The sequence below is a fragment of the Gracilinanus agilis genome, chromosome 6, assembly GCF_016433145.1.
Source record: "Gracilinanus agilis isolate LMUSP501 chromosome 6, AgileGrace, whole genome shotgun sequence".
In the NCBI taxonomy this organism is placed as follows: Eukaryota; Metazoa; Chordata; class Mammalia; order Didelphimorphia; family Didelphidae; genus Gracilinanus; species Gracilinanus agilis.
Window position 1 is genome coordinate 108,280,062 of NC_058135.1, and position 12,317 is coordinate 108,292,378.

Genomic DNA, 12,317 nt, shown 5'->3' on the forward strand with positions numbered 1-12,317 from the left:
AAGTTCAGCTGAAGAAGTTCACCTATGTTCATTAAGTGAATAAAATCTAGAAATAGTAAGTAAACACTTGACTGATTAACCACTTTTTCCAGGTTTTCTTATGAGCACCTGTATGGCACACAATTTAATCAGTTGTTGAGTGAGCATATATCTATGTCATGTACAAATAATGAAGCTGGATGAATGTTTGATTAAAGTATGGTGAGTCAAAATCCATCAGAGAGTAACTTCACCTATTAGATACCTGACTTGTGTTTTTATTGTTTAAATTTAGCTGCTAGACGATCTCATTCTGAAATCATTTCCAATCTACTGCTTAGTTAATATTTTTTACAATTCTCAAGTTAATACAAGACTTGTTTTTTTTTTCCATAACAGGCAGTTAGCACAGATCCTGTCCCCGTGAAATTACATTATGACAAATCACATGACCAGGTATGGGTGCTCAGCTGGGGAAACATGGAAAAGACCTCACCAACATTACAGGTTAGTATATTTAGTGTTTTTTTGTAAAGATCGTGATCATTAGGGGGAAGGAGAAGAAAGGAATGTACATTTATTAAGTGCCTACTCTATGCCAGACACTGTGCTAAGAACTTTACAAATATTATCTCATTTGATCCACATAACAACCCTGGGAATTAAGTTCTAATTATTATTCCTATTTTACCATTGAGGAAACTGAAGCAGACAGTGCTTAAATGACTTGTCCAGGATCACATAGGCCATAAGTGACTGGAGCTGGATTTGAATGCAGATCTTCCTGACTTCAGGAACAAAAAAAATTTACCTTTTGCCTAAAGAATGCCACCTGATACCATTTCTCAGTCTTTTTGGTAGGACAATACTAACCTGGCTATCTAACTTTATTCACCGAACTCTGAATTGTTTAACCTAAGGCCATTGTTCAAAGAAACTATTGACTGAAGATGTACAGCAGAGACAGTATGAGTAATTTTATTTTTTTTTAATTCATTTTGTTTATTACTACTTTTCTCATTTCATTACAAATAACTTTATTGGTTCTTTTTCATCTTTTTCTTGTTTAAGTAATTGATGTATAGAAGTAAATATCCCTAAGAAAACTGGTCCATTATTAAACCGATATTATAGTAGTATTTTTTCATTTGATGTTTCAAAATGTTTATCATTGTATGTAAGAGGAAATCTGCTTTAGAGTAATCTGACATATTCTTTCCTCATTAATCTATCAATGGTTCCCAAACTTTTTTGGTCTACCACCCCCTTTCCAGGAAAAAATTACTTAGCACCCCTGGAAATTAATTTTTTTTAATTTTAATAGCAATTAATAGGAAAGATAAATGCACCTGTGGCCATCATGACCTCCCTGGATTGCTGCAACACCCACCAGGGGGCGGTGGTGCCCACTTTGGGAATCACTGATCTACATCATTAAAAGGAAAGAGTATATTTTATGTGATTTCGATCAATTTAAAAATCTTTGAGATACTCCTTTAAAAATCAATGAATGATTATATTTCTAATAAGATACTTGTATAGAATAGAAGGGCTATTGAGTTTGCAAAGAAATATAAGACAAAATCATTATCCTTAAAGGATTTATAACATAGGTGTACAGATAATACAGTAATGTATATGTATATTTTATGTATATGTAGATTTTAATTCTCCAGTGATCTCCTCAAAGTGGATATTTTTGCCAGTGGGGAAAATCATAACCTAACCGTGCCTTCTTATCCTTATAACTCTTGCTGGCATTCTCCATAAGAGATTCACCTATGGATCTAGGGTATTTCTCTTCTTTATATCTCTCCATTATATGTAAGCCATTGCAAAATATGGGTAGTTATATGGCTCAGTGGATAGAGCACTGGGCCAGGAGTCAAGAAATCCTGAGTTCAAATTTGGCTCAGGATTTTTTGGTTTATATTATATATTACTTGTAATATATAATATATATTTGGCTTAGATATATGAAGCAGGGCAAAACAACCAATATTTGCCTTAATCCGATGGAGAAGGGAATGGCAATTATCCCACCTATCTTCGTCGAGGAAACCCCATAGAAAGCATTGGGATCATGAAGAGTTGCAAAGGAATTACTGAATAACAAGTGTAAAATATGGATTGCCCAACTTTTATTCTTTATTATGACCCACTTTTTTTCTGATTATATATCTCTTGGAAAACTTTTTTATTCTGCTTCTTGTGGACAATATGCTCCACTTATTTCAGGCCATATGTTTCTCCTCATTGTGCATTAGATAATTTACAGTTTGGATTGCTCAGAGACTACACCATTCCATGGGTCATAGTTATATAGCATTCCTGAAAGAACATTGATATTTTTTAAAAATGGGATTCTGTATTATAGAAAAGCTTGAAACTTTTTAAAGCATTGTACAATTCCCAAAATACTCTCCAGTCTGCTCATTTCCTCCTATTCAATTGAATTGAATTTGTTCTTTATCCTTAAAGAGCAAAAAGAGAGCTATTATGGTCTTTGAGTAGGGAGAATGACATGATGAAGAGTTGTGTTTTAGGAAGATTAATTTTACAGTTGTTTGAAGAATGGAATATCTAGGGAGTCAGGGGCCAGAGAGAGATACTAAGAGGGAGAACAGACATGAAGTTAGGAGCCTATTGCTATAGACCTGTGTTAGTCCTGTATGAAATGAAAAATTTGAGTAGTGGGGTTACAATTGGACCTGAAAGAGAAAACAATGGAAAGAATCAAATCCATAACAATTAGTAGCTAAATGTGAGGTATAAGGAAGATAGTGAAGTTTAAATGCAAATGGATCTGTAGTTTACTGAACATGAAATCCTGAACTAATGAGGAGCAACTTAATCCATTTAGATGAATCTCACCGGAGATAATTGTTTATTCCCATTAGGAAAAAAAATTCTAAATGTCTCTTTTTATTATCAGTGTATGATAATCTATCTTTCATTCTTATTGTTTCATTTTTGATCACTAAGTTTTTACTTTTATCTAGAAGTGTGGTAATTAATTTACAGATTTTCTTATAACCGAGTCAATGACTTCTCTGTCTCTAGTTCTTGAAAGGCCAACTATACTGTCCTTACCTCCATAATATCTACCTTAATTCCCCCAAAGTGACATTTTTCTTCACTTTAATCAAGGAAAATATTTAATTCCTATGATGAGAATTCACTATACCTTTCTCTTGGAATACAAGAATAATAATGACACATTCCCTACCTTAAAGGACCCCATGTTCCACTGGGCCAGACATAGCATTTATACGGGAAAAATTAGGGCATGATAAATACAAATGAACTATCAAATTCTAAAATAAGGAAAAACACATTTATCTGTGGGGGAAAAATTTGTCAGAAGTGGCCAAGAAAGCCTCACATAGGAATGAGCAAATGACATAAACTTTGAAGGAAGAGATAGATTCTGAAAGACAGAGATTTCGAGGTAATACATTTCACCCAAGACAAATGAAGGAAATGTATGAAAGCAAGAGATAATATGTATAGGTCAAAGTGCAATGAGAAGATAAGTTTGGGTAGAACATAAATTACATAAGAAAAATGAGGTTGAAATTATAAAATGGGAGCCAGAGTTTTATTGTAAGTATGGAATATTGGAGACAGATCAAATGCCAAGTTGAAATCTTTATATTTTATCCAAAGGAAAGTAAGGATCCATTGGAATTTTTGAGCAGTTGCAAGCCTTGATATCGTTTGTCTTAGAAAGTCTTTTTTTTTAACATTAGGACATGAGAGGGATAAGACTGGAGTTAGAGAGGTCAATTCAGAGTCTATTACATTAATCTATGTTAAATAAAACGAAGATCTGAGATAAACTGTTAGCAATGTATTTGGGGAAAAAAAGATAACAAATCTTACAGTTATTGCTGGGCAATAGAACATTCTATTTATATATGATAGAAGGGGCCGAGAGTAGTGGTGTACATTAAGAAGTGTCCTGAGTGGAATTAATATTTAGGAGGTAAGAAGAGGATGGAACACTGAAGATTAGACAGGAGCAATAGTGGTAAAGTCAAAGGAAAAGAGAGTATCTAAAGTATAAAGTGGTTAAAAGTATTAAATTTAGAGACATCAAGAAGATTGAAAGTTATGGAGAGGGGGGAAGAAGGCATCATATGATTCCTTAATGATTGAGAACATTATTAGATGGGATATTAGAGGCAGACACCCAATTGAACTCTGCCAACTCTCCTTTTCATACAACTTTAGCATGAGACCTCAAGTCAAATTTTAGAGTAGCAGAGCCAACAAAAAATTTAGGTGAGTTATTTTTTCAGCCTAAAACAAATTAAGAGGTCTGGAGGAGGTCTGTGACACCCAGGATGGAAGGGATCTGGAGCCCACACACAGGACAGAGTCAACAGTAGCAAAAGCAGCAGCCTTGGAAGATCTCTGCTTTGACACCACAGGGAGGTATCAGACAATAGAAAGAGATTATAGGGGCCTTTATTGGTACTGGGTATAGCTGGCACTGATTGGCAGATCTGTTGCCAATAAACAGTTCAGGTCTGGTTCCAGGAGAGGAATGCTGGCCATTATTTATAAGGGAGCAAGGACACTGGTCATAGTTTTATGGCAAAGAGAGAACTAGCATATGTAGTTACAGAGGATAAGGTGACCTTCTTTGGGAAATACCAGAGTAAAGACCAGGAAAGCAATGACCATACCCCTCCCGGTATCATACCACCTAACAAACACTAAAAACTTACAGATGCCCAGAACTGACTCTGAAAACACCAGCACAAGAAAACTTGAAGCATGAATCATGAAGAACAGCACCCCATCCCTAGGTGAACAGATCCCGACTTTTACATGAAGTTCAAAGTCAAGAAATAAGCTGAGAAAATGAGTAAACAGCAACAACAAAATCTGATCATAAAGTACTATAATGAAGGCAGGGAAGATCAGACCTAAACTCAGAAGAAGACAACAATGTAAAAACATTCTAGAAGCAAAGCCTCAAATTAAAAAGCTATTTGGACCCAAACCCAACAGGAATTCCTAAAAGAGTTCAATAAAGAGTGAAAAAGAAAAACTTGAGAAAAAAATATGTGATACAAGACCATTATGAAAAAGAAATTAACCCCTTGTTGAAAGAGCCAAAAAAAATTCACTGAAGAGATAGCTTTCTTTAAAAACAATATTGGCCAAGTGGAAATTGTGTGTGTGTGTGTGTGTGTGTGTGTGTGTGTACACATATATGTATGTCTACAATCTCAAGAAAATAATTGAATAAATTTAGAATTGGGCAAGTTGAAGCTAGTGACTCCAGGAGACCTTAGGAAATAATAAAACAAAATTAAAAGAATGAAAATGAATGGGAAAATGTTTACTATCTCATTGGGGAAAAGGACTGACCAGAAAACAATATGAAGAAAGATAATCATAAAATTGATGGCTGCTGGAAACCCATGATCAAAAAAAGATCCTGGATATCATATTTCATGAGATTTTAAAGGAAAATTGCCTTTGGATCCAGAAAATAAAATAGAAATTGAAAAGAATCCACTAATCACTTCCTGAAAGATATATCCAAATGAAAACTCTCTGGAAGATTATAACCCAAGTTCCAGAGCTCCCAGATCAAAGAGAAAACCCTTCAAGATGCCAAAAAAGAAATGATTCAAATATTGTGGAACTATAGATAAGATTACATAAGATTCAGTATTTTTTACATTAAAGGAATGGAGGACTTGGAATATGATATTCTCGAAGTCAGAGGGAGGTAGTACAACATCCAAGCATAATTTACCAGCAAAATTGTCTTTAATCCTTCAGGAGAAATAGAAAATTTCTAAGCATTCCTGATAAAAAAAAATCAGAGCTGATTAGAAAATATGACATCCAAACAGATGACTAAAGAGAAACATAAAAAGGTAAATTTAAAAGAGTAACAAAAAGGAACTCAAGTTAAACTGTTTACATTCCTATATGGGAAGATTATACATGCAACCCCTTAACATCTTTATCTTTATTTGAGCAGTTAAAAGAGTTTACATATAGAGCAGATATGTATGTGAATTGATTATGTTAAAAATATTTCTTAAAAAATGAAGCGATGAGAGAGAGATGCACTTGAAATAATAGAATGGGGGAAATTTTCTTGCATAAAAGAGGTAAACATGGAAGGGTTTTTAAAATGGAGGGGATAATACAGAGGAGAGAACAATGCTTAAACCTCTCATTAGAATTTATTCAAATAGGGAAGAGTGTATATAGATAGATAGATAGATAGATAGATAGATAGATAGATAGATAGATACACACTTATGNATAGATAGATAGATAGATAGATAGATAGATAGATAGATAGATAGATAGATAGATACACACTTATGTAACTTAACTAATAGTGAAATAGGAAGGGAAGAGGACAAGAGGAAGGGGAGGTGATAAAAAGGAGGGTAGAAAAGTAGAAGAAATGCTCAAAACTAAAATAGAATTTATTTTGAGGATGAACTGGATAATAAAAGATAGAGGAAAAAAATAAGAAAATGGGATGGAGGGAAATACACAGTAATCATAACTGTGAATGTGAATGGGATGAGATTGCCCATAAAATAGAAGCAGATAGCAGAATGGATTAGAAAATAGAATCAAACAACATGTTGTTTAAAAGTGACACATTGGAAAAAAGAAAGATGCACATAGTTAAAATATAGGACTAGAACAGAATTTAATATGCTTCAGTTGAAGTATGAAAGGCAGGAGTAGCAATCCTGATTTCAGACAAAGCAAAAAGCAAAAATAAACCTAATTAAAAGAGATAATCAGGGAAACTACATTATGCAAAAAGGTACCATAGAAAATGAAGTAATATTTTTTACAGCATCTCTATAAAAAGATCTCATTTCTCAAATATATACTGAGTATAGAACTGTGTCAGATTTATAAAAATAAGAGCCATTCCTCAATTGATAAATGGCCAAAGAGGCCGTTTTCAGAAAAAATTCAAAACTATCTTTAGTAATATAAAAAATGCTCTAAATCACTACTGATTAAAGAAATGCAATTTAAAGAAGCTCTGTAATATCACCTCATAACTATCAGAAATGAACAATGCTAGAGAAAATGAGGGAAAAATAAGAACACAAATGAACTGCTGGAGGAGTAGTAAAATCATTCTGGAAAGCAGTTTGGAAACATGCCCAAAGGGCTATGAAACTGAATATCTTTTGACCCAGTAATTCCATTTCTTGTTCTGTATCCCAAAGAGATTTGTTTTTAAAGGAAAAGGGTGTATATGTACAAAAATATTTATGACACCACTTTTTGTCAAAGAGGGGGATGCTTATAAATTAAAGAATAGTTGAATAAATTGTAGTATATGATTATAATGGAGTGCTATTGTGGTGTAAGAAATGAAAGTGGAAGGAAGTTTCAAGGGGAAAAAAAGGCTATATGTATATGAACTAATGCAAACGGAAGTGAAAAAGAACCAAGAGATCATTCATTGTGCACAACACAATGTTGTAATGATTATCAGCTGTGAAAAACTTGGCTACTCTGGTCAATATAACAATGATCCAAGACAATACAAAAGGATTTATGATGAAAAAATAATATCCATCTCCAGAAAGAGAACTGATAAACTCTGAGTTCAAACTGATGTATTATTTTCCCTTTTGTTTTTCATGCTTTTTCTTGAAATTTGGTTAATATGGAAATAGATTTTGCATGACTTCACATTTAGAATTGATATCATTTTGCTTGTCTTCTTAGTGAGTGTACAGGGTATAGGAAGGAGAGAATTAGGAACTAAAATTTTTAAAAGAAAATTAACATATATTAATAATATCTTAAAATGTAAAAATATATAAAGGAAAAATCAAAATTAAAAGAAAAAAGGAGCAATATTAACCTTAGAGACAGATTTCTCTAGCCTGCTGAATTCAGATGGCATGTTTATGTACAAAGTATCCAGGAGTAACTAGATAGGCATTATGGATAAACTACTTTTTTCCTCCCATAAGTTTAGTAGCAAAAAGAAAATTAAAGTGATATTTTGAGAGAATTGGAAGCCAACATTTTTTTTTTGCCACTATTGCTTCTGCTATTGTATCAAATTAGATAGAATAGTATTTTATATGTTTGTAGGCATCATGGAAAAAGCCTAGGAAGATAGAAAAGAACAAGAGAGAGAAACATGTCATAATACTGAAACAAAGAAATAAATGATAGCTTAATATTTAGATGGGTAGAAAAGAATAGAGATGAAGTTCAAGTTTCTTGGCCACAATGTCCTTATTAAAGTTGGAGGCAAGTTGATCTGTTTAAAGTGACCTAGTCATTACTATTTTGTGAATATCTGGAAGAATTTTAAAAAATTGTAAAGAAAGCTGGACAGAATTATCCAAGGTTGATGATTTTAGGATACAAACATGAGAACAACAAAGAGACAAGAGCCTGAAGGCTGGAGTATAATAACATAATAAAGTATAATGGAAAGAATGCTAGATTTGTAGATAGACGGCCCTCATTGAAATATTTTCTCTTCTCCTTACTACCTTTTTGCTGTATACTGTGTGACCCAAGTCCAGTCTTTTCTGAAGTTCATATTCTTCATTTGTAAAATGAAAGAAGTTGGACTTGATTGTTTCTAAGATCCCTTCCTGCTCAAAGATTTTCAACCTCTAATGTCTTGGGAAAACGAAAAGTAATTGAAGGACTAAAAATTATGGAGAATACAAAGAAGGTTAAAGTTGTGGAAAAGGTTGAAGAACAGGAGGTTGCAACCAGAAAAAGTAGATTTCAGTTTGAATGTGAAATCTAAAATTTGTCCATCTCTTTGAATACTTTGGGTAGAGTATAGATTGAAATTATAAGAACTGAGAAGTTTGATTAACAAGGCTGGGGTATTTAGAGACATTATCAGTCTGAAAATGAAATCAAGTAGGAGTGAAGAAGTTGAAATACCAAGGAAGATTTGGGACCAGATATTGAAAATAGCCTAGATGGCAGTAGATGACAGCAATAAGAATCCATGAAGAGAGATGAGATTCACTAGTGTGAACTACAAAGGAGAAGAGAGATTGCTAAGTGGTGGCATGATGGAAGATCTTGAAAAGTAACCAGAGTAAGAGAAATGCCAGCTTCTTCTTTGGGTTCTATTTTTGGAAGGAATTTGAAAGAGAGTGAAGTTTATTATGTTCTAGATTTGCTGTCATATCTTTTGCCAAACAAACAGTGTCACATAAAATTACTATTAAAAACTATTGAATTGCACATCACTTATAAAATCTAACAATTTTATAGGGAATATGATAGGAAGTACCTATTTAAAGGGCTTTGTTGTTGTTGTCTTTATTCAAACTGTAAGTGAATTTAAGTTTTGAGATTTTTTTTTAGATTTCATTTAATAAATGAGCCTGAGTGGCACCTAATCATGCTTCCTGTTATTTAGGTAATAACACAGGCCAGCAGCAGTGTTTCTCATCACACAATTCACACCCAGCCAGTTGGAAAGCAATTTGACAGAGTAGATGACTTTTTCATTCCTTCTACAACTCTCATCATCACCCATATGAGGTAAGTACCATAATGAGGCACCCTGCTTTTTGTTTGGCTGTAAATGAAGATGCCACTTGGAAACACTGAGTAGAATTTGCAGGGTGTCTAATTTGGACTTGATATAAAGAGAACTTTTCTCACAATGAAAGTTGCCGTAAATAGAATGGACTAACCCAGAAATTATTAAATTTCTTCCTGCTCGAGGTTACAATCTGAGGCCACATAATCTATTGGCAATATTATAAAAAGGAATTCTTCATGTGAGTTAGACTTGATAATCTTTATGATCATTTCCACTCTGAAATTGCAAATCTGTGAAACTACAATCTCATAATTCAAATATATAAAAACATACAAGGACACACTATTTACCTAAATACACCAGACATCTCCAAAATTACTCTTAAAAATGTTCTAAGTCAAAATATGATCTTTATTGACTCAGTATATTCTTCCTACTAAAGTCCAATTCTAATGCCTAACCTTCCAGTGAAAGAAACCATTGTTTCATAAAAATAATGCAAATGTGCATTATATTTGGTAGATATAACTATGCTGAAAAGACTTTGAGAATTCTTTCAAGGATTATGTGCTCATTAACCTTCATGTTATCTAAAATATTTGTTAACAACCATTGTATTCTCTTTGAGATTTTATTCATTCTTTCTTCTGGTTTTAATTTTCTATCTTTTTAATTTATCTGTTTGTGTTCTAGTTTTTAATTGAAGATTTTTCTCTTGATATCTTTGATGTATTACCCTTTTCTTTGTCTTAACAAATCAGTCACTGTCTGGTCCATTCTTTGGAGCCCTCCCTGATATGCCAGTCGCTGAAACTAGACTAGCAGACTGCCTTGGCCTCTTTTTTCTGAAAGATAAAATACTGATGAAACTTTGAGTAACCTTTGAGGAGATAGTATTGGCCCCAGTTGGATTTCAGAATCTTTTCTTTCAGGTCCTTTGTAGTTGCTCACAATGGCATCCTACCCAGTTTGTTAATCTAATTCAGCCCAATTTCTCCTCCATAGATGAGTGATGGAGAAAAGAGCTCATGCAGTCACTGAAGAAGAAGGGGGTTTTTGTCATAGGTCCAAATACCTCTGAAGTCTGTAAATTTGTTAGTACTTTGGGCATAAACTATGAAGACTGTCAGATTGAAAAACTAAGCGGGAACTTTAAATATTAGGTTTCTCTAGTGTTAATCCATAAAAGATTTTACCTTTTTGGAAGTTCAGGTTTCTTTCTCCTATGAATTTAGCAACAATTATCCTGAATTTCGTGTATAACTTCTTTTCATAGGAAACAATGTTGAAGATTTGAAGAGGTTTAGAGAAAATGACTAATCTAACCTCCCCTTGTACTACTAGACAGTCTTTGATCATAGGCCCACCTAAGCAACAGATCTGTTAATTTTTGAGTCTCCATTGCAAATGTTTGGACGTTTTGTGGGTTTGGTTTTGTTTCATACTGAAGTAACCTCTGAAGAAATTAGATGAAAGCAGAGATATCAAATATACCTCCTGCTAGCTGTCCATTTTTACTTACAATACTCTTGGGTAGGACTCCGACTAAATTAAAATAAAATTGGAAAATATTTGATAAAATAAAAATGCAATGAAGCATGTATATTATATTCTAAAACTATGTCAAACTGCAACCCACAGAGATCCTCATATATAAATGAGTGATCCCCATTTCTATTTGAGTTTGATACCACTTTACTAAAGCATTCAAGGTTGCTATGTTTGGCAATGGAGAGACTACCCACACCAATGAAATCACAGCTTTATAAAGTAGAAGCATGAAATCTAAAAACTTAAATGGTTCTATGTAATTATTAACATGTCTTGTCTTGATCTTTATTTTGTAAAAGTTTTTCCTATACGGTAAATTGTAATATTGAAATAGAGTTTATAAACTGTTTTATTTAGAGGCGACATAAAACAGCCTTGAAATAGTCTCAAAAAATTCCTATTCAGAATTTCCATGATGAGTTATTGGCAAGCTTAGGAAAATAGCATCTTGGAGAAAGAGACAGTTATGCCCTCAAGATAGCACAAACATTACTTAAAGTAAAAAATAATCTAAGAAAAGTCATTTAAATTAATGTTCAAATGTGTGACATTTTATAATCTTAAAAGATGGAGTAATAATTCTTTTAAGTCAAAACATACAGTGTTAGCTTTGATTTTAATTCAAAGACATTTACTGTATACTCTTTATATTTGATTAATTATGGTAGACACCAGGAACACAAAAACTTGTTCTTATGTACTAGAAAGGGACTGTATGATAATTATCTAAGGACCACATATGAAGATGCCCTTCTCTAGTTGACCTGAAATTGATGAAATTTTTTAAACATAGCAGTTGTCAAAGACAATCTTATATAGATTATTTTTTATTAAGGGAGTAAGTACCTACAAAGATAGTATCACATCTCTTTGAAGTATTATGCCATCATCAGTCATAGATCTATACATGGAAGAACCTAAACTGCCATCAAGTCCAATGAACATCCTCATTAGAAAGTGACCATAACACAAAGAGGTTTACTTGGTTTGTTCAAAATCACCCAGTTAACAGGGTCAAGATTTGAATCAGATTATCTGATGACAAGTCTATTTCCCCCCTCTCCTTCAATCTCTGTGTGTGTATAATATAAATATTAAAATATCACATTGTCTGATTAGTCCTTTTTAAAACAGACTATAAAACTATAAATTCTTGTGATAGATCATCACTGTCCATGGAGTTAAAGTGGAATATGTAAGGGAGGAGCTATATTCAAGTGACTGAGAA

At 33.1% G+C, this 12,317-nt stretch overlaps 1 protein-coding gene across 3 annotated transcripts in view; it reads left to right on the top strand.

The window, feature by feature from the left end:
* Positions 1-12,317, top strand: part of FSTL5 (follistatin like 5) — an 862,438-nt gene that overhangs the window by 797,953 nt on the left and 52,168 nt on the right. For all 3 annotated transcript variants that reach the window (XM_044680057.1, XM_044680058.1, XM_044680059.1), the window contains 2 exons: positions 379-486; positions 9,410-9,534. In XM_044680057.1, the coding sequence (XP_044535992.1) occupies positions 379-486; positions 9,410-9,534 (233 nt within the window). The remainder of the gene's footprint in view (positions 1-378; positions 487-9,409; positions 9,535-12,317) is intronic.